Source organism: Papio anubis, chromosome 11 (assembly GCF_008728515.1).
Source record: "Papio anubis isolate 15944 chromosome 11, Panubis1.0, whole genome shotgun sequence".
NCBI classification, from domain to species: domain Eukaryota; kingdom Metazoa; phylum Chordata; class Mammalia; order Primates; family Cercopithecidae; genus Papio; species Papio anubis.
Genome location: NC_044986.1, coordinates 67,288,535 through 67,312,199, shown reverse-complemented (window position 1 = coordinate 67,312,199; position 23,665 = coordinate 67,288,535). Strand labels below are relative to the sequence as shown.

General features: G+C 41.7%; 1 protein-coding gene and 1 long non-coding RNA gene across 6 annotated transcripts in view; one reads left to right on the top strand and one right to left on the bottom strand.

Moving 5' to 3' along the window:
- Positions 1-23,330, bottom strand: part of SGPL1 (sphingosine-1-phosphate lyase 1) — a 62,446-nt gene extending 39,116 nt beyond the window's left edge. Inside the window, exons 1-2 of one of the 5 annotated variants that reach the window (XM_003903817.4) lie at positions 23,105-23,330; positions 22,328-22,397 (exon numbers count right to left, since the gene is read on the bottom strand). In XM_003903817.4, coding sequence (XP_003903866.1) covers positions 22,328-22,354 — 27 coding nt within the window. In that variant the 5' untranslated portion in view covers positions 22,355-22,397; positions 23,105-23,330. Of the gene's footprint in view, positions 1-12,115; positions 12,259-22,327; positions 22,625-23,073 lie in introns of those variants that run through there. The other 4 variants (XM_009214743.4, XM_009214742.4, XM_031652256.1 and 1 more) reach the window with 4 other exon arrangements.
- Positions 1,433-14,878, top strand: LOC110744132. The gene is made up of 2 exons (XR_002524331.1): positions 1,433-1,519; positions 14,694-14,878. It is a non-coding gene; the product is annotated as an uncharacterized LOC110744132 (long non-coding RNA).
- Positions 23,331-23,665: the final 335 nt, after the last annotated feature.

Sequence of the window (23,665 nt, the reverse complement as noted above, 5' to 3'; positions counted from 1 at the left end):
ATTTCTATCATTATAAAGACTCGTCTAGTGTGAAAGTTGTGGTCAAACCAGATGGTTAAATACTGTGTATGAACGAGATGATGAAAGAACAATCATTCAGATTAGCTTTTCTTCTGGTTATACTAATTCTTAATTCACCCAGAAAACAGAGGTTACCAATGTCAAAGGATGACTATAGGTAATATGAACAATTCACAGCACTGAATAAAAAAGTAATATAACTAGTACTAGGGTGACAGCAAAGAATCAGCAAATGCAAACTAATTTTTAAAAGCCTTAAAATTAAGATATAAAGACATTCCTCACTAACATTTAAAAAATTATATTTAGCAAGAATATATTTTCTTTGTATGTGCTTTGATTCTTACAAAGATAATGGCAATTCTTAAATTCAAAGGGGATCCTTTAAAAGGAGATATATATAAATTCTTTAACACCAAAGACAGAATGACACTGTAGTTGGATGAGTCCTGACAAGCTTTTTGAGTAGTCAACTAGTTGATCACAGAAATTACATCTCCTGGCATCATTCTAAGGTCCTCCTAGGTTACTACAAACAACCTAGGCTCAGTCCCCAATGTAGATGCAACTCACAACACTGATAGCTCACTGAATTATCGGGCTCTGTGGCATAATGTATCCTAACTCCTTGGAATAAAGGATGATGCAGTTCCTTAGGGCCTTGAAAACAGCACAAACCCCAGGCTGGGCCCTGATGCAATACTCCAGCCCTTGGGAAGCACAGAATCTAAGAGCTGAAGGGAACCTGGAAGATCAAGTCTAACATTTTCATTTTACAAGCAGAGACCCCAAAGTGAAATGACAGGACTACGCTCATACAGACATGCTTGTGTTTAAGTGGAGTCTAGGAACGCGTGCCTCTTGACTCAGTATTCAGCACTCTTTCAATTCTTGATTTTCAGTATTCATAGGCAGAGGAGTAACACAGGACAATCCAGCAGCATCCCAAGAATTTTCTTTTCACAATTTATGTTCTTGACAGGATCTACCTTGGATACATGGTACCATGTATAACATACTAAAACTATACAGTTAGGTCATGACTATAAACATCTAGATCAACCTTGTCCAACATGCAGTCCAGGACAGCTCTGAATGTAGCCCAGAACAAATTTGTAAACTTTCTTAAAACATCATGAGATTTTTTTTTGCAACTTTTATTTTTTTTAAGCTCATCAGCTATCATTAGTATATTTTACGTGTGGCCCAAGACCATACATAAAATTCTTCTTCCAATGTGGCCCAGGACAGCCAAAAGATTGGAAACCCCTGATCTAGACAGAGATGGCGCAGAAGTTAATGTGATTATAATTACTATTCCCACTATGTCTTTTTACTTATAGCAGTACAGTACTTTTTTGTCTATATATCTCTGAATATAAACTTATAATTCTTAGGCTTCTGTTTATTTCAACTTTATCAATGTATTGTGTCTCTGGAAATACAAGAACTGTGAATGGTCATCCATGAAGGCCACTAGCTTACTGCGCAACTCCAGGTAAATTATTTCACCAACCTTTATGTTTTTATGTAGAAGACGAAACATAAGAACAATACAGTCATAAAATAAGCTGCATTGTATATATGTGTGCCTGGGTGGGGACAGGGGACAGGGGAGTTTATCTCCAACCCTTGCTTAATAGAACAGTAGTTTTGGTAGTTTCTACAAGTAAAACATTCCTTCCTTCACTGTTATAAAATTGGAAAGGTATTCCTCTAGAATAAAAAAATAAACAAACAAAAAATTATTTGCCCAGTGAATGAATAATATTTTTATAAGTGTAATATTAAAGGAAAACAACAAACCCTGATAAACCTTAGCAGTAGGAATATTCATAATTTTAACTACTTTAAAGAGCTATTGTCAAATAATGAGTAAACTAGCCTTTCTCTTGTTTATTCCATTTCCAATCCAATGATTAGATTTCAGATGATACCCAAAAGGCATTGAAATAGTACTCAATAATCCTAATCATTAGACAAAAGGCAGCTCCTAGAATTTATGTGACCTTGGTAGCCCACTCTCCCCAATGACATAAAACTCTTTCAGCCTTCACTTTAAGGGTGCAAGACCTTTTCGTGAATGTAATCAACAGCAGAAGGCTACAAATATTGTAAATTTGGGGTATGTTACTTGTTAGACCACTGAGTTTCAAACTGTTCCAACATGTGTATTAGATTCTACATGTATGAGATTGTGTTGTAAATGTATTTTACAACACAACCTAATACATGTAGAAACAGAAAGATATAAAACCAAAAGTTTCCAAAATAATACTTAGCACCTTATTACTTGTAACGTACTCACATTTCTATTTCTTCCTTAACGCTTGATCTACTAAACTGATTTTGTGTGCCTCTAAATGGATCATAATCTGCAGTTTTAAAACCAGTGCTTCAGAGTGATTTTACTTCTTGCTTCCTTAAATTTAGAACGTGGTTGTTTGAGGGAGCTAACACTAATGTTATTTTCCACTCTACACAATCTCAGTGCTTTTTATACTTATGATTTATTCTCTTAACATTTTTGTGAGGTCAGGAATATGATCTCAAGTCATGAGTTACTTCCTGACAGTAGACCACAGCTATCCCCAATGATACTAAACTCTTTTAATCTCCAAATCACTTCAAGAGAGCAAAAGATTCCAGAAGCAAACTTCCAATAGTAGCACTACCCACCCCTTGCTACCTCCAAAAAAATCTTAAGAACTGGTACTGCTCGTGACCAAATACCAATTAGGCAGTGATATTTTTTCCTTATTAAATTACTTCAGCTTCAATTTATACCTAAAGAAACATTCTACAAATGAATATTACTAAAAGAGAAAAGCCATCTGGCAAACACTTCCAGACCCACACTGGATGATGCATCTTTCCTTGGAGCTAATACAATCCTTTCTCCATTACTCAACAGGGCTAACTACCTGCTATGATTTGAGTGTCCCCCCTAAAACTCACAATGAAATTTAATTGCCACTGTAACAGTGTTGAGAGGTGGGATCTTTAACAGGTGATTTAGATTAGGAGTGTTATGTCCTCATGAGTATATTAATGCAATTATCTTGGGAGTGGGCTTCTGATAAAGGATGATGTCTTGGCCCATCCCCTATAGCTCGCGTGCTCACTTGCCCTTCTGCCATGTTATTATTCAGCAAGAAGGCCCTCACTAGATATCAGTGCCATGTTCTTGGACTTCCCAGCCTCTAGAATCATTAGCCAAATAAACTTCTATTGTTTATAATTACCCAATCTGTGGTATTCCGCTATCACAGCAGAAAATGGACTAAGACACCATGTATATTTGTTTTATTCAAAACCAACAGCACCTCCATTCAGGTAGTCCCTCAAAGCTAGCTACCATGGCAACCTAGAAAGGGCTCTGCTCTGTAATGTTGTCTCTGCTATACATATGCCTACTGCTGTTTAAGAGTTTCAGTCATTCAACAATATTTTTGGAGTGCCTACTGCATGAAGGCAATATTTTATAGGGATCAGAGTTCATCCACTTGTTTCACTAAAAACTTTCTCTTCCCTCTAAAACTCAAAGATTTGGTGACCCCCGATTACAGAAAGAATAAAACTAATTTAGAAAAAGAGGCCATGACAACATGCACAGGAAAGAGTGAAGCATTTAAAAAGTATTAACTTTTTAATTTGGCCAGGCACAGTGGCTTCTACCTTTAATCCCAGCACTCTGGGAGGCCAAGGCGGGTAGATCACCTGAGGTCAGCAGTTTGAGACCAGCCTGGCTAACATGGGGAAACCCTGTCTCTACTAAAAATACAAAAATTAGCCAGACATGGTGTACACCTGTAGTCCCAGCTATTCGGGAGGCTGAAGCATGAGAATCACTTGAACCTGGGAGGCGGGGGTTGCAGTGAGCCAAGATCACACCACTGCACTCCAGCCTGGGCGACAGAGCAAGACTCTGTCTCAAAAAAAAAAAAAAAAAAAATTAACTTTTTAACGTAATTAAAATTTTTTAAATAAATTTATTTTATAAAAATAATTTTATCTTTTAAATTTATTAAAATTTAATTTAATGAGAATACATAGCCTTATACAACTTTAAAACTCTAAATGGCTTTCATGTTATTTTATTTGTACTTTATAACTTCATGAGGCTATTAGATTAAGAATGTACAGGTCATTTACACATTACAAAGTACTTGTAATCCCAGCACTTTGAGAGGTTAAGGCAGGAGGATCCCTTAAGGCCAGGAATTCAAGACCAGCCTGAGCAACATAACAAGATCCTATCCCTACAAAAAAAAATTTAAAAAACAAACAAACAAAAAAGCAGGCATGGTGGCACACTCCTGTAGTCCCAGCTACTCGGCAGGGTGAGGCAGGAGGATCACTTGGCCCGGGCATTTGAGGCTGCATTGAGCTATGAGCATGCTACTGCACTCCAATACAACTTGGGCAGCAGAGTGAGATTCTATCTCAGGAAAAGGAAAGGGAAAAGCAAAGGGAGAAGGAAAGGGAGAGGGAAGGAAAAGGAAAGGGGAAAAGGAAAAGGAAAGGGGAAAAGGAAAAGGAAAGGGGAAAAGGAAAAGGAAAGGAGAAAAGGAAAAGGAAAGGGAAAAAGGAAAGAAAAGAAAAAAACCAATGTGCAGTATCACTTTATAGATGGGGAAAACTGAAGTCAAGAAAGGTTAAGTGACTTGCTGGGTCAAACTTACAGAAAGAGGCAAAGTCAGGACTTCACACTCAGAGCTGAATTCCACAAGATATTGGAACCATCTCTCAGGCTTCAAAACATTATAAATATCTACATACTAATTGGAAAAGTATGACCTAAAAGAAGAAAACCAAAGAACTGTAAGTAAAGCCAAACAGGGGAACCAACAAGATATTCCAATGTATTCTCTCTTTACTGTTTTGCTCACATTAAAGAAAAACAGGCTGAAGATCAAAGAAAAACATTCCTGCTGACAGGCTGACCCACTCTACAAATAATTTTTGAACTGCCACAGGCACACAGATTCCCTGCCAAGGAAAATGTGGCAATTTTGCTCAGTGGATTATTGCACAGTGCTAAGTGAGTGAAGGTTGTATGGTCAAAACTGAAGTGCACACAAACCAGTTTCCTCGGGCTTCCATAACAACTTGTACCTCTCAAACTGACACCTTGTCTGAATGTGGCTTGTTGGGCCACAACAGAGACATAGGGCCCTGAGGGTAAGTCTGTTATTCACTTGAGGAAATGTTCAAAACAGTAATGCCCCAATGATTTCACTGATCTATAGCTTCATTATAGAGTCAAGTTTCCGGGAAAGCTACTTCACTACAGAAAGTTCCCCTTCACTCTCCTGCACAATGTCTTCTTCGCATTTCTTCTTTTTTTTTTTTTTTTTTTTAGACAGAGTCTTGCTCTGTCACCCAGGCTGGAGTGCAGTGGTGGCACAATCTCGGCTCACTGCAAGCTCCCGGGTTCACGCCATTCTCCTGCCTCAGCCTCTGGAGAAGCTGGGACTACAGGCGCCTGCTACCATGCCCGGCTAATTTTTTGTATTTTTAGTAGAGACAGGGTTTCACCATGTTAGCCAGGATGGTCTCGATCTCCTGACCTCGTGATCCACCCACCTCGGCCTCCCAAAGTGCTGGGATTACAGGCGTGAGCCACCGTGCCCGGCCTCTTCTTGGCATTTCTAATGTGCCACGTTTCCAGTGTGCCTCAAATCAGGGTATTTCTCAAGAGTCACTCAGGGCCAAACTGCATTAGCCTATTGCATTGTGAGTTAATTTGTCCTAGAAGGAAAGAATTCAACTCTGGTTAGGGAGAATAACCAAATAATTGTAATATATGAACTCTCTATGGTACCAGGTGCTGATAAGAGTACAAATTAGGAGGAGGATATAAGTCTTGTATCTCCTACACTGCCTAAAACAGCATCTTCAACACAGCAGAAACTCAACACTTATTCAAATAAAGTAAAGTAATTATGATATTGCCTATACTTTTGACAGTTTTGTTTTGCAAGATCCTAGGATGTTTCTGCCCCCTCTCCCACATCTGGCCTATTTAAGCTTAACAAGACACAGTGGCAGTGGGTTGAATCTGCAGAGGAGAATGGCTGGTTAACTGTAACTGGACTCTGCACACAGGGGCACTTGCCTACAAGTTTACAAGGTTCATCACATCATAGGCCATCAGAGCTGAATCTGTCCTTCACAGATGAAGACATTGAGGCCTACAGGTCACAAAGCTCGGAAATAGTGGAGCCGGGACTCAAATCTTCTGGTTCAAAATGCATTGTTTTTTCCACTGCCTAGTTTTCCAGAGCCAAACTATCAGTGGCACAAATCAGGAGACCAACAGTTCTCACAGTCCTGTCAGCTAGTTTACTCCAAGAGCCAAAGGAAAGGCTCTCATCTTCACTACACTCCCAATGAAGGCATACAGAACTTCTAAATGACCTAAAAGCGTCCTATAAGGGCTGAGCATTTTGGGGAAGTGAACTGCTATTGTACGGCCTCCTCGAACAGCAAACTTCATTCTTCTCTAAGCTAGAGACTTACACTCATACTACTTATCTGCTTACAAAAGAAAGACGGAAAGAAATTAGTTTGAAAAGTATCAGAAGAGTTGTCTTCAAAATCATAAAATGTTACTGTCTGAAGGAACCTTAGAGACCACCTATCATCCAATCTCATTTCAGTGATGAAGAAACTGAGGCCAGAGACTAATACCAAAATGTGCCTTCCCTGGTTTCAAACCAGAGGCACAGCCCCCATGAGAATCTAACTACTTCTTCAATGTTCTTTCCATGAAGCCAGTGGGGTCCATCGATATCATCCAAGAAGCATGATTCCTGGAATGAATTATCTTCCTGGTCAGAATACCCCACCCAGAGGGTCACTGAGCACAGAATGTGTGTTTTGTAAACCTCCCTCAGGTGATTCTGACAGGCAACCCTGCTTAAGAATTGCTTCTCTTCCCCATCCTTTTCTTTCATTAAAAGATGACCCAGTAGCTGACTTAACATACTACTGACACCCAATCACCAAATGTAATGGCTACCCGGTATTCAGGTAGTGGTGAAAAGATACCCACCAAGCCTTCCTGGGAAGTGTTAGAAGTCAGGGCCCAGTCACGTTACTCTACTAGATATCAAATCATTGTTCCTGGCTAATATTTTTTCTTTGGCCAGATATTAATCAAAATCAAAATCTTCTACCCCACAATCTTGCAGAGATGACAGAATTTGTTATTTGTTTTCCTGAACTATTCAACACTCAATACTTTTTCCAGAAGGACCATAAATCTGAGCTTTAAAGCGGGAACGGGCTGTTGAGGAAAAGAAAAATCTGTTCTACCCAGTTCAAATGTTACTCTAAGGACTGAGCTTCAGGTTAGGGAGTGAAGTTAAAATACAGAAGAGACTCAGAGAGTTAGTATATTTATTCTTACCAACTTCTCCACCACCCCCCAAAAAAACACAGAAAGCAAAGCTAATTTAATCTGATTTTCTTTCATATTACAGTCTACAGAACTCAAGTACACAGGTAAGAAAACACTATTGTCTTTATAGCCTCCAAAGGCATTAAAGTTTATCATCAAAAACGCATCACAACCCGAAAGGGAAAATCCCCTTGGGTCATTAAAGAAGAACTGAGCAACAAAACCAGACAGCCATTCCAAGCAACCAGCAGTGACTGTGAGAAATGTTTGAGGAAACTGAATCATCATTTCTTAGGAGACAAAAAGAAAACCACATACTTCCCCCAAAATTCCACTATGTGAGTCAAGAGATCCAGTATCTGAGAAGTTTGTTTCAAAAAGCTTAAGAGTCTACATTTTCCCTTCTAGCCAGGCCTTGCCAGATACGTACACTTGGTACCCATTCCCCAAGCACTAACTGCTCTACACTTAGCACAGGAGTATTCAGCCAAAGCATCTTTCCATCCCTGAAATAAGAAAAACATCTTGGCCACAGAAAGGACACACATATGAAATGTTCCCAAGTCATGAGAAGTGCACTCATGGAAAACCAAAGCTTTTAAGTTCCTAAAAGCTGAACCCGAAACACTGCTAAATGGTCACTTTATTAATTTACTTGTGGTCAAGACAAGTGAACACAGATGCTGATTCTGTTAAGTAACAATTCTGAGCACCTCTCTTCTGAAATACATTTTTAAAAGTATCAGGAGGAGCTTATACTAGGAGAGAAGACTAAAACGCATAAAACTGAATTCAATAAGCAGAGGAACACACTGAAGGACACAGAGGTAAGAGCAATTACCAGTTATGTAGGAAAATAGACTCCCAGCCAAAAGCAAGCAGGTAAGACATGGGGGGAAAAATATACAAATTAGCACATGGAATGTTGCTAAGTTTGCTAGGAACTCCCAGAGTCTCCGACAATAAATAGCTAAATGACTTACTGTGCACATGTATAGAGGTTATATTTCAAAGTACAAACGAGTTTCATCATTCTCTAAAACCTAGAAATGATAATTTCTTGGATAATAAGCAAGATCTAGTGGAAAAGATCCGGTATTTCTCACACAGAAAGAAGTCTTAACTTATCTGAGCATATCAAGACTGGGGAAGAAGGGCAGAGGTTAGTTGACTTCTCCCATCCCATACTTATCTTACTAACAGAATTCTCTATCTTTGTCACGCAGTTAAGACACTTAGACTTTTCATAACCGTTTGTAGAAATTCCTTCCCTACAATAGTCATGCTGCTATTAGAGATGAGAAATACTGAATATTTGCAGAGAAGTGTAACCTAACTAAAGCTATTTCTCTGGAGATTTCCAACATGTAAGCCTGCCCAAAAGAATAAGCAGGGACCTATCCCTAGGTCTCTGACCTTCAACCTATATAAACATCCTTTGGAAAGTGCACCTTCAAAATTACCAAGAACCTACTTTTAAAAGCTGAAGTAAGCAGCTGAGTAAATTTAATTTAAAATTAATCTTTGGAAGAGTTTCAAACTTTGTGATATCTGTTGAAAGTGAGCAGGAAAGTGTGTTTCTGTGATGTTATATGTATATATTGGCTTTCATCCACGGTTCCTGGTTCATAACCCCATAGCCCTTGTTACAGTCTTCTTTTATAATGTTGGGGCACCTTGGGCCTCAGGAAACAGAATCTCTCTCGACCTTCTCCTGTGCTCCTTTTACCCGCATCAAGGCAAGACTCTAGTCCAATTGTGGGCCAAAAAACCCTCATTTCTGGGAGGGTTGTGCCCCATATTCTGGGGAAGGAAGGCTGCACAGAAAGGCCAACAAGAACCTGAACAGAGAGGCCGTGCTGGGTTTCCAGTCAGTCTATTAGTACGAGATCATGCCTCCTGTGTCCAGTCACATTTCTACATGGTTGTCAATCATGCCTATGTAATGAAGCCTTCCTAAAAACCCAAAAGGACAGGGTTCAGAGAGCCTCTGAATAGCTGAACACATGGAGGTTCCTGGAGGGTGGTGCACCCAGGGAGGCATGGAAGCTCCACACCCCTTTCCCTATACCTTACCCCATGCATCTCTTCATTTGTAACCTTTGCAGTATCCCTTAAAATACACCTGTAAACCTAAGTAAATGTTTCCCTGAGTTCTGTGCGCTGTTCCAGCAAATTAATCGAATCCAAGAGGAGGTCGTGGGAACCTCACCTTGAAGACAGTCAGTCAGACATTTCAAAGGACTAGACTTGCAACAGGTTGAGGTTGGGGAAGTCTTGGGGACTGAGCCCTCAACCCATAAGATCTGACGCTATCTCCAGGTAGACGGTGTCAGAATTGAATTAGAGGACACCCAGTGATGTCTACTGCTTGGAGTGTGGGGAAACAAATCCCACACGTTTGGTCACGGAAGTCTTCCACGTTGATTGTCGGGGTGTGAGAGTACAGGAGAGAGAATGCTTTTCCCTACGGCTTCCAATGAAAAATTATGCATTATCTGGGATGCCCCTCCAGGTTACCAGATTCTGATTATGAGGAGGCCGTTTACAGCTCTGAAAGCTGTAGATAACTGACAGCAGTGCAAAGTAATCTAGATCCCTAAATATGCAAATGCCGCCCTGCCAGGGAAAGGTTCAGCTGACGTTCCTCCCCCTAGGAGAGTTGTTCTGCCTCTGTTTGCACATTCATTTGATATTCCTGATCTATAAATGAGCAGCTCTTTGGACTTTCCCTTTGAACCAGTTATAACATCTGCCTGGTTTCCTCTTTTGGAGTAAAATAAAATAGTCAACATGTGTTCATTTTACATCTGTATGAGAGTCAGGATATTAGTTTTGAAAATTATCTTTTAACAAAAGCTAAAGATCTCTGCTGTTCCACAGACTCCTCTAACCCCCAGAAAATGCTTGCAAACATAAAATCTTATATAATTACAAAGAATTCAGGACATCCCAAAGGCCAGTCATAAGGGTCCATATTCCCCAGTTAATAACTTCTGTTCTACAATAAATCATAGAAATAGCCTCAGTATTACCAAAGGTCCTATATAGGTAAAGTAAGCCCATGACCCTGTGTCTCCTGTAGGTGAGAACAAGAGACATTGTCAGACATATCCATTACTTAAAATTCTGTAGGAAAAGCCCTCTAACTGCAATAAAAAGGACTGCAGCTCCGATCCATGCTTCAACACGGATGAACTTTGAAACCATTAAGTGAAAAAAGTCAATCAGGAAAGATCACATATTTACTTTATGATTCTGTTTACATGAAGTATCCTGACAAAGCAAATCTACAGAAAGTAGACTGGTAGTTGCCGAGGACTGGTGAGAAGGAAATAAGGAAGTGACTGCTGAGTACTGGGTTTCTTTGGAAAATGTCCTAAAATTGATCGTGAAGATGGCTGCACGACTGTGAATATACACACAACTGTGAACATACACACAACTGTGAATGTACAAAACACCAGAGCTGTACACTTAAAAAAGCATCATGACCTAACAATTCCATTTGTGTTCACCAAATGTCCCTTCAGCTAAGAAACCACCTAAGATTCTTTAATTCACAGGCTCTCTTTTAATAAAAAATAAAATTTAAAAGGCCTTCTGAAAAAGTTTCTAAATGTGCCAAGGACAGCAGAAAGTGCAATTCCAGAAACAGAGAGTAAACCTCTAGATTCCAAATGAAAGCAACCATAACTACCTAAGAAAAACTTCTCTAAAGGTATATTTTTACACGTTTATAACCAGGATTATTAACTGCTAAAATGATGAACTTTTAAAGAATATTATTTTTTTCCCAGCAATTCCTAAGCACATACTGTAGCAACTACCCAGATATCTGAAAAGGACAGTGATCTTTGAGTATTCCCCTGAACTGTCACCTCACCACTACTCTTGTGGACTTTGAGAGTCATGTTAATGTGTTCTACAGAAAGGCAGCTGTGGTGTCCTAGAAAGTCTGGACTGGTAATCAAAACCTTCGGCTCTAATTTTAGCTCTCACTTAGAAGCTGTGTGATGTGTGGCACAACACTAAACCTCTATGCAACTGGATTTTGCTCATCTGCAAAAATAGATGCCATTGGGATAATTCAACAAAAAGTGCAGGAGGAAAAAAAAAGATACCACCATACACTCACAGGGTTGTTCTGAATATTAAATGAGATAAGGTAATAAGAAAATGACTGCAGATAATAAACACTGATTAAATATTTAGTGAACCTGAATTCTCTGATGATAAACATTTTCCTTTTCTCTTCAATAAGCAACAAGGAAAAGCAAACTTCCCAGTTACAAAGGACCTGGAAGAGGCTTTAGGTAGTTTGATTCCCATGCCTATGTTGCATTTTCTTACAGATGGTGGTAATAAAACACACCTAGTAATGAGCCATTTCTCAGTTTTCTAAGAAAGATGTTAAGTCAACTCTTAACCTTCAACAATCTATTAAATCAATCAGAAGGCTTCAAGTGCCCTCTGGCCTACCTATAAAAACAGGATTAAATCAGTTACCTACTACCTTTACAGATCATAAACCTCTGTGTTTTCAGTCATCCAAATAGACTGTTGGCTCCTATGGTCATGATTCTTGGGAAAGCATTTGAAAACGTTTTCAGAAAGGGCTGGGGAACAGAGCCTTAGGCTTTCTTCCACACTGGCCCAATACAGCCAGACAGGGAGCAGACTTACCATGGCATCCTCATATTTGCCTTACATCCCCTTTCAGAAGAATGTGAAAACAGAACTTTCAATTTGCCTCAATTGTCTCAAAGACTCGGTGCCATTAAGACTGGAACTCAATACAGAATTGATCTGTTCCTTTTTAGACCCATCTGCCAAAATGAATTCAAAAGAATGAAATTAAATGCTTCAGCGAAAGCCTCCAAACAACATGGTCCCCCAATATTGAGTATAAAGTGTTACTACATTAGCCACTTAAAATCTAAAGCATTCTAGAAGATTATGATTTTAACCTGAGAACTAACTACTACAAATATTTTAAATTCTGCCCTTTAACAGGGCCCTTTTCATACTTAAAAAGAACTAAGGTTGCTTTGTTCCCATCAATTGTGTATTAACATTTATAGACTAGATAAACAAGAATGCAGTAGGCTTTACTCTCTGGGGAAATTACAGAAAAGGAAAGGCATTTCACATTTTAGAATTGCCTGTACAGGCTGGGCACGGTGGCTCACACTCATAATTGCAGCACTTTAGGAAGCCAAGGCTTCTCAATGAAGATGGTAAGAGCCCCAGAATTCAAGGCTACAGGGAGCCATGATCGCACCACTGCACTCCTGCCTGGGCAACAGGGTGAAACTCTGTCTTAGAAAAAAATAAAAATAAAAAATAAAATAAAAGTGTCTATACAGCTTCAGGAAAGAGTTCTCAGTGCTCTCCTCCATGTATGGTACGCAGATGACAGAAATTTAACATTTGCTGCCCAAAGCTAAATCAGTAAGTTATATATTAAAACTCTCTGGGAGTGTAAATTAGTACAACCACCTTGGAAATCTGTTTGGCAGCACACATTACCACACAGCAACTCTACGTTTTATGTTTACCAGGACATGTTCAAGAAGGCAGCAGTGTCATTCACAATAGCCAAAAAACTAGAAACATAAATGTTCTACAACTACAGAACAAATTCATTACAATACAGTTATACATTGTAACACTACACAGCAACAAGAAAGAAAAACTAATGCTACCTAAGAACATGACTGAATCTCACAAACACAATGTTGAACGAAAAGGCCACTCACAAAAGAGAATATACTGCATGTTTCCACTTTATGTAAAGTTCAAAATAAGCAAAACTAAGCAAAACCTTTGGTAGGTTTCAACTGGGAAGGGACATTAAGAAGCTAGCTGGAGTGCTGGAAATGTTTAATATCTTGATGTGGGAGTATATTCATACATAAATATTTACTGACCTGGACAATTAAGATTTATGCCTTTTACTGTATGCAAATTGGACCTCAAAAAAAAAGCCCTTTGATTTTTTTAAACTCAAAAATGACTCATTCACTTTATGGGATAACAGAACAAATCACTGATACATAAAGCCCGAATAACGAGCTAGGACTGTTCTGCAGTTTCTGCCTATACTAACAGGCAACTCTTTCGTCATACATTTGCAGTTTCCTATTTCATGACAAAAAGCTGATGTAGCTATATTACGTTATGTCAAAAAGCAAATTATATGAAAAGCTCAACTTACAAGATGTAACAATTTTAAATCTGAATGCACCTAGTAACAAAACCTCAGCAAATATACAGAAAAATCTATTAATAATAGAACTAAAAAGGAGAAATAATTGATAAGGCATGACTTGAAGAGGTAGCCACAAAACAGAAAATCCAAGTGGTTGGTAAACACTGAAAAGGGTACTTAACCACATCAATTATCAGGAAATGCATATGGAAATTACAATTACATTTATCTGCTTACCAGATTGGCAAAAAATAAGCTTTATAAATATCAGGTTTGCCAAGTTGGGTGGATATAACTCTCATATATTGTTGATAGTGGTATAAATTGTATTGGCCTCTTTAGAAAAGCTTAACAATATCTAGTGAAGTTAGGCATGTACGCCTTTACAATCAGCAATTCCACTCCTAGGCATAAATCCCAGAAAAACTCTTGTACTTGTGATCACTTGTTATACAAGAACGTTCATAACAGTAATGTTTGAAAAAGCCTCAAATTGGAAACAACCCAAATATGGATTAAAAGCCAAATGGATAAATAACTGCAGTTTAGTCACACAATAAAATACTATATATACAGCAATAAAAATGAACTTAAACTACATGCAATAACATGGATCTCATGAATACTGAGCAACACAGGAAAATCACAAAAATAAAAATACATACGCATCCATTTACATCAAGTTTAAAAAAAACAAACTAAACTTAGGATGCATACACAGGTGGTTAAAACTATTTTTAAAAAGGCAAGGGAATAATTATAAAAGTCAGGACAGGGTTATCCCAAGAGGGGAAGAAAGAAAATATCTGTAACAGGGTGGAGCGTACAGAGTTAGAGATAAATGGTTTATTTCCTAATCTGGTATTGTTGTTTTATTATTGTTCATTAAAATGTAGATATGTGCTTTCTATACTCTTCTGTACGCATAATAAATTCCAAAATAAGTTTTAATTAAAATGGAGAGCAAGCCCTTCTTTAATTAAAATGGAGGGCAAGCCCTTCTTTTTCCCTTTCCTCTTCCTCTTCACGAATGAAACACGAACCTGACAGGTGGAACCCCAGGCAGCTACCCTGGCCCCGGAGGTGATGTACTACTGATAGCAGAATGACAAGACAGAAGCAGCCTGGTGCCTCAAAGACCCAGGAATGGCCTTATTGGCATGGCGTGGCACGGCGTGGCATGGCATGGCATGGAACTGTATTGGTATTGCATTGTATTCTATTGTATTGTAGTACTGTATTGTTGTGCTGTATTGTATTGTACTGTGTTGTAATTTTTTTGAGACAGAATCTCACTCTGTTGCCCCGGCTGGAGTGCAGTAGCGTGACCTCGGTTCACTGCAACCTCCACCTCCCAGGTTCAAGCGATTCTCATGCCTCAGCCTCCTGAGTAGTTGGGATTACTGGTGTCCACCCTCACACCCGGCTAATTTTTGTATTTTTAGTAAAGACGGAGTTTCACCACGTTGCCCAGGCTGATCTTGACCTCCTGGCCTCAAGTGATCCGCCCACTTTGGCCTCCCAAAGTGTTGGGATTACAAGCTTGAGACACCACGCTGGGACAGTTTTCTCTTAAAGAAATATATTTATATCTTCTAAAAAATTTCTATTACTTTAGGTTTTTCTGTTATATACACTCAAACCTAATTCTAGCTGATGCATTCAGTGATCTGGACACACGAAAACTTTTCTAAAACTTAAAGCTGTCCAACAGTGGAAAGAACTCCCTGAGAAAGTATGTAGCCCTCACTCCTGACAGGGCATTGTAGAGGGATCCCTAGGCAGCAAGAAAGCTGGACTGCAGGACTTCTAAAGGCCCTTCAGGCAATTAAGATTCTAAGGCTACTACTGGAACAAAGCAGCTCTGGGCTTGCCAAAGCTGTGGCAACTGTGTGCCTCTGAATCTGTCCTGTTAAAATCAGTGGGAACATTCCCTTTCTATAATAATCCATATCCTATCCGCCTTCAAGATTCTGTTCAAGAATTATCTCCTCACTTGTGCCTTTTAAGACAAACTTGACCTCAACTCCAGCATGCTGGGTGTTCTCCCCTCCAGATGACCTCCTCCTCCAGATCCTCCATCCAGCGTTTTCCAGCTCGGCTATGTGCCTGCAGATGCCACCCTCTGAATTAAATCAACCAGACTCCTTAACCTCTGGTTTCCAGTTGTGTTAGACCAATGGGAGGCTACAGCAGGAGATCAGAGGGTAGGAAAAGAGTTTCCAGTATTTATTCCCCTTGATTCCTTTCCTGCTGGGTCACTGGCTGGCATTCCTACAGGTTACCTTCTCCTTCATTTCAACTCTCTCAAAGTTTCAGAAACTACTCCCTTCCTTGCCCTCTCACAGGCTTAAGAGTGTAATCCCAACTACTCGGGAGGCTGAGGCAGGACAAGCATTTGAACCCGGGAGGCAGAGGTTGCAGTGAACGAAGATTGAGCCATTGCACTCTAGCCTGGGCGACAGAGCAAGACTCCATCTCAAAAAAAAAAAAAAAAGAGTGATAATGGCTCTCCTGTTGCTAGCAAGCCCCTAGATTTTTCACCTAGATGTTTTCCTTAAATCTGCTCAGCCTTGTAAATAGTGCCTTGATCCCTTAGTACGCTGTTGGATTATGCCAAGATATGACTGATATATCCACAAAATACTCGCAGTCTTCACTATTCCATCTTCTCAGAGGGCCCCTATCTCCCCTTTCCCCACAGCATGGTTTTCTCTCAGTAATTGGATTCTGTACGTTTACGCATACAGACTGATTCACATCAATTCCCTATGGAAATTCTTAAACCCAGGCTGATTCTCAATTCTGCCACCAATGTGCACAAACTGTATATAATATTACATTGTATAAAACCTAATTAAGACGGTAAATATTACTAAAAATTCCTGACACATAGACTGAAAAGCTAAGTCAAATACTGGGATTCGGATTCTGTTTATAACTCCCTTTTCCTTTAAACCAAAGGCTGTGGAAATGATTATAGATCTGTTTCATTTACAACATTGGGAGAATGCCAAATACAGTGCTCAACCTGCAACGGCCACTCAAATGTCAACAAATTTTTTAACGTCCTATCAACAATCCCGATGAATTCTCCCTTTCTTCTAGCAAATCCTACAAACAAGACACAAGGCTCAAATAATAGAACAGAGCTACTAAGGTCAATCTTTCAGTTTATTGCTTAAATCCCATTTGAGATTCAGAAAGAAAGCATCCTGAAAAAGATTCAAGAGTCACAGATAAAGACGCTCAGGGACCTGGAAAGATTCAATTTTTGAATCCCAAAAACAAAACTGAGGGAAGCTTGCTGTTTGCAAATCAAGAAAAGAGTGGTGCAGAAATGTTGCAAAGGAAAGCATTTCTTAAGAATTCTGTACTGCTGGCCGGGCACGGGGGCTCACGCCTGTAATGCCAGCACTTTGGGAGGCCGAGGCGGCGGATCACGAGGTCAAAAGATCAAGACCATACTGGCTAACACGGTGAAACCACGTCTCTACTAGAAAAAAACAAAAAACAAAAAAATTAGCTGGGCGTGGTGGCGGGCGCCTGTAGTCCCAGCTACTCGGGAGACTGAGGCAGGAGAATGGCGTGAACCCAGGAGGCGGAGCTTGCAGTGAGCCGAGATCACGCCACTGCACTCCAGCCTGGGTGACAGAGCGAGACTCCGTCTCAGAACAAATCTCAAAACAAAAACAAACAACAAAAAAAAAAGAATTCTGCACTGCTATAGAAGATCATGCTGCACCATCTCCAATATATATTCCTGAGCAGCAGGGCTTGACCCATGGGCAAAATAACCCCAAGTGAGACAATAAGAGACACGTTAACCTCCAAAAAGGGAATCATTCCCCCAGCCATATGAAAGCATAGACTACACAGATATCCAGGTATCTATGGTAAGAAACTTCAGACCAGTTTCTCACCACTATTGACATTCTAGGCCAGATAATTCTTGTTTGCAGGAAACTCTGCATTGTAGGATGTTTAGCTGCATCCCTAGCCTCTACCCACCAGATGCCAGCAGAACCCTTCAGGTGTGACAACCCAAACTGTCTCTAGACATTGTCACCCAGAAGGCAATCGCCCCTGGTCAAGAACCACTGCCCTAGATAAGTAATTATCACTCAAACGCCACCTAGCACTACCAGGCTACACATGCTCATCTTGATTCATCTATGAATACCAGCTAATTTACTCATCATTTTCCAATGGGACAAGAAAAAAGCCACCTAAGGGGTACACTGGTTTTATAAAGTACGTTTTTCTTAAAAACTACAAATATTTGGCAACTTGTAAAGTGATACCACCCTCTAGCACCAAGGAGGAGAGTATGAATAAAAAGAATGGTTGCCAAGTGGGGAGAAAGGCTGCTACAAAGCTACCTGACTTGAATTCCCTCTGACATCATCACAACTCTCAGCAGACGAACATATTCATTTTATTCTCTATGAGACACAGGTGGAAAGTATTGCAGTCTATGACATCCCACATACAGCAAATGGAAAAAGGCAAGCAAACGATCCTAATCAAATGAGGACAAAATTGAGGGCAGGAACACACTGAGGGCTGATAGCCTGAGCCCGTCAGTCCGGATTCAAGGCTTGGTATATGTGGACTCCAGGTCATCTCCAGGTCTTCTCTCACAGCATACTGTCCACACAAGTAGTTTTCAACCCTATGACCCAAAGTCCTTTTTTTATAACAAATATTCTGTAATGCCCTTTTGCTATTCTGAAATAGCATTTAAAGATTATAATACTATATCTGCAGACACAAATTTTAAAATTTCAATATAATTCGTTAAATGCGACACAAAGGAAAATAAAAAACAATTTTTTTTTTTGAGACAGTCTCGCTCTGTCGCCCAGGCTGGAGTGTAGTGGTACAGCCTCAGCTCACTGCAACCTCCACCTCCTGGGTTCAAGCAATTCTCTAGCCCCAGCCTCCCGAGTAGCCAGGATTACAAGCGTGTGCCACCATGCCCAGCTAATTTTTGTATTTTTAGTAGAGACAGAGTTTCGCCATGTTGGCCAGGCTGGTCTAGAACACCTGGCCTCAAGTGCTCTGCCTGCCACAGCCTCCCAAAGTGCTGGGATTACTGGCATGAGCCACCACGCCTGACCCAATAAACAAGAGTTAATAATAAAACATGTATTTTCAGACAAGACTACACTAGAAGAAAAAAGATTCCCTCCTCCCGCAGTCCCCCACTCCCAAAGTGCCCCCTAGAGGGCGGAGCTATCCTACCCCATCTGCTCCACACAGACCCTCTCCCATCAGTCTTAATGGTCAGCAACCTCTACCCTTACCAGGGTTAAGGACACAAAGTAGGCAAGAGGGAGGGATCTGAAGTCAGACCAACTGAGGTCAAACTTGGCTCCACCACTCAACTGCTGTGATTACCCTCTACAGGCCGAGTTTTTCACCTGTAAAAGAATGATGCCAAAGGTTTTTGTGAAAAATAAGTAAGTACAGTATTCCTACACTTAACATGTAATACACACTCAATAAATGTTAGCTATCAGAGTTAACATTACTATTCCTGAATCCACCTTGCATTGTTTCCTAGCTTTTGCTCACTTATTCCATTAGCAGAAAAGATGAGAGACTGGATATCCATTTATCAGAGACACTCTTCAACAGATTCATGTATAATATAAGCTGCACCACAGGCCAGGTGCAGTGGCTCATGCCTGTAATCCCAGCATTTTGGGAGGCCAAGGCAGGTGGTTGGATCCCTTGAGCCCAGGAATTAGATACCAGCCTGGGCAACATGGCGAACTACCATCTCTACAAAAAAATACAAAAATCAGCCGGGCATGGTGGCATGTGCCTGTTGTCCCAGCTACTCAGGAAGCTGAGGTGGAACAATCATCTGAGCCTCAGAGATCAAGGATGCAGTAAGCTGAGATCATGCCACTGCACTCCAGCCTGGGCATCAGAATGAGACCTTGTTTCTAAAAAACAAAAAGAAGCTGCATCACATGACTTCTAAGATTATTTCTAATTCTGAGATGCTGCACTGCACTGAGGTTATTTTTTCATTCACTTAGGTCCTTCCTTCCCAGTTGGAGGGCCAAGAATGTGTATTACATATCATATAAGTTAGAGAAACACCTCATAGAATGATGATTTAGTGTGCCACTGAAAACCCAGCCTTGGTTATTGGTTATTTACCATTTAGTTCCAAATAGTATTATACATTACAGTCAAGGAATGAATGACAACTTTTCCAGTGAAAGCACTTCATGCAACACGTATGTTGTCTTCAGAAAGTGATGATTGCCTAGGGTCACTCACATCTATGTGGATTAATTCCTTATAGCAACAAGCAAAGCAACACTCCTAAACATTCTAAATTAACAGGTGAGGAGGTGAAAGGTGGTGGCAACAGCTAGAGAAATACCTCAAAACAAAAATGATTCCAAAGTTAATATTCCGAGTAAAAGCAGTCATTGTTCTGACTGTTAAAGTAAATGCATAGACCCTAGAAGTAATAAGCATATCTCTGTGCATGGGGAAATATCTTATGTTTAAAACCTATAATTTACATAAACATATCCTTCTGTAAGAGGATACACAGAAACTGTCAATTGCCACAAGTCACTCTGCATTAACCTTCCAGGAGGCTCACAGCGGTTTTTTCTGGGTGATAAATTATTGCACAGGGTAGAGGGGAATGAAGGGGATGTAGGAGATAGGGGAGATTACCAAATCCCCTTTCCTTTTGCTTACTTATAGTTTCCAGTATTTCTAACATAGTGGTCTTTTAATAAGAATTCTAAGTTATATAAGGGTATTAATTAAAACTGAAAAATCCATGAAATTTGGGGCAAGAAACTATCTTAGATGAACTTTTCATGGGGATCTGTGGATAAGCTAAGTATTCATCTATGTCTCTCACATACTACCTAAAATTATCCTAGTTCCCTGCCTCAAATCACAATGGATCAAAACTTAGTTTCTCTCTTCTTTATCCACCCTGCAGACCTTATAGGTAACGCCACTACGATGTCAGTACCCAGTATAAGGGAATCTCACTACCAGTTTTTGCCAGTTTCCCAGTGACACCAACCCACCCTCTGGGATAGTGAGATAAAAAGAGAGAAACGAACTGTTTTTAAACCACTGATTTTGCACTCAGAGAAGTGACAAAAACAAACAAACTTGGCTGGGCATGGCGGCTCACGCCTGTAAGTAATTCCAGCACTTTGGGAGACCGAGGCAGGTGGATCACCTGAAGTTAGGAGTTTGAGATCAGCCTGGCTAACATGGTGAAACCCCATCTCTACTAAAAACACAAAAATTACCCATGCATGGTAGTGTGCGCCTATAATTCCAGCTACCCAGAGGCTGAGGCAGGAGAACCCAGGAGGTGGAGGTTGCAGTGAGCTGAGATTGTGCCATTGCACTCCAGCCTGGGCAACAAGAGCGAAACTCCATCTCAAAAAAATAAAAGATAAAAAATAAACTAAACCCGGACACTATCTATACCACCATTTCAAAGCTATAAACTCCCCACAACTCTCACACTAAAAAGCCCGTAAGGAATCATAAAAGTCCCAAAAATAAAATGTCATTTTGGTAAACGCACTTAGCAACGCTGTTCTTCCCTGCTCAGTAAAACAGCACAGAAAGATCTCAGGAGGAGAGGAAACAGCTCTAAAGCAGGCATACCTCTCTGCCCAACAAAAGAACTTAAATTCAGACTGGTTCAATCCAACAAGCATTTGTTAAACACCTACTATATTCAGAGCACCATGCTAGGTGTTTATACATCTCTAAACAAAGAAGACATGCTTATCTGCCTGCTGAGGAACCATAACTCTAATCTGGAAGACAAACACTCAGATAAACCAATATATGGCAGACCCTGATAAAACGTAATAATAGAGGTTTCAAAACTGCTCTGGTAGTATGGGAAGGGAGGGATTAAAACTGCAAGAATTATGAAAAAGAAAGCCAGGAGAGGTGACTTGTACTCCTAGTCCTAGCTATTCCAGAGGCTGAAGCAAGAGGATCACTTGAAATGGGAGTTCCAGGCTACAGTGAGCTATGATTATCCCCGTAAATAGCCACTGCACTCCAGTCTGAGGAACATAGCAAGACCTTGTCTCATTAAAAAAACAATAATTTTGAAAAAGACTCTTCAATAATTTAAGTTCTACATATACCGTATTGATATATTTAATTCAGCTATTTATTCATCCTGATCATTCATCCAAAATAAAAGGTGGTTGGCCAGGCGCGGTGGCTCCCGCCTGGAATCCCAGCACTTCAAGAGGCCAAGGCAGGTGGATCACCACAGGTCAGGAGTTCAAGACCAGCCTGGCCAACATGGAGAACCCTGTCTCTACTAAAAATACAAAAATTAGCTCGGTGTGGTGGCGTGCGCCTGTAATCCCAGCTACTTGGGAGGTTGAGGCAGAAGAATCGCTTGAACCCAGGAGGCAGGTGTTGCGGTGAGCTGAGATCATGCCACTGCACCCCAGCCTGGGCAACAGAGTGGGAATTCGTCTCCAAAAAAACAAAACAAAACAAAACAAAATAAAAGGTGGCAGAAATGCTCAGCTACCAAAAGTAAGCATCAGAGGTGAAATCTACACACTGGCATCCTTTGGACTAAAAAAAAAAAAACGGAGACAAGTGCCTTCGAACCAGGAGGATGTCTGCAAAAGGCTCACCAACATCAGAAGGTCTGTACTAGGCATCTTCCTCTTCCAGCCTCCTCTCCGCGCTCCCCTTCTTCAGACTCTGTAAAAGGGAACCAGGTTTGTTTACGTCTAGAGCTTTAAACTGTCTCGCCGGCCCGCCTAGATTCGCCAGAGCAGCCAAGTTATGGTTCTCTCCCTCCTTTGAAGGCTCAGATTTCACTCCCAGATATCACACTCCACCCCCAGCACCCCAAACCAGCGAATCAAAATCCTGCTGCAACTAGGTTTCCCTCCCACAGTTGATGAAACTAATCCAGACCCAGACTCCCACAAAGCATTCCACCCAGGTGGAAACTAGGGGAAACGCCCCGTCTGCGCGCGATCGGGGTGCGGAGCCCAGCCTAGACCACCCAACCCGGGCTGAAGGTGCCGAGGGTGCCAGGGTCCTGCCTCCTCGCACTCCCTTTAGAAGCAGCACGGCCTCGCTCTCGTTGTCCCCCCTCCCTCCTTACAGCCTTCCCCTCCCGTCGGAGGACCAGCAAATCCTGGCCGCCCACGCCCACTCCTACCCCGCGGCAGGCGTGGGCTCCAGACCCGCCCCACCGCGGCCCCGCGCCCGCCCGCCGTCCACTCGCTTGGACCTCGGCTGCAGGTGCCCACGCCTTCAGCCCGCCCCCGCCCCGGCCGCAGCCGCCCCTACCCCGCCTCTGCGCGCCCCCGGCTCACCCGGCCCCTGCCCTCTCCTCATCCCGCGGCGCCTCCGTCCCGACCCTCACCGCCCCCCGGAGCCCGCGGCGGCCCCTCCACCTCCTCACGCCGGAACCAGCTTCCCGTCTCCTTCCCTCGAGCACCCGGCCGGCTCCACCTCCCGCGTCTCCCTCAGCGCGCGACAGACTCGCAGGCCGCGAGAACCAGAATCCACTATTGCCGCCGCCGCCGCCGAGATTGGAGGCCCGGCAGCCGCCGGCCTCGCCCCTCCCGGAAATGGCTCCGGGGGCACCGGCCCGGCTCCCGGACCCTGGCGTGCGCGGCCCCGCTGCCACCAGCCGCGCGCACGCCCGGACCCTGGCCCCACGGCGTGTGCGCGCCGCCTACTGGCCAGGCAGCGGGCTGCACCCAGGCCCTCCAGTCAATGTCTCAACTAGGCCGTCCTGGGGCGGCTGTGGGATGCCGACCGTCACAACTTCTCTTCCAGACTGCCTTTAACAAAAAACTTCCTGGTCACATTTGGTCACTTGGAGCCTCCTGAGAAAGTAAGGCTGCAGGGCATTGTACAAACTAATCCAAAACAGCCACAGAGTTGGGTCTCTTTCCTGGGCCGGGGACTTCATTTTTCCATCGAGGTCAGTGGTGCCTGAAGAAAAGCAA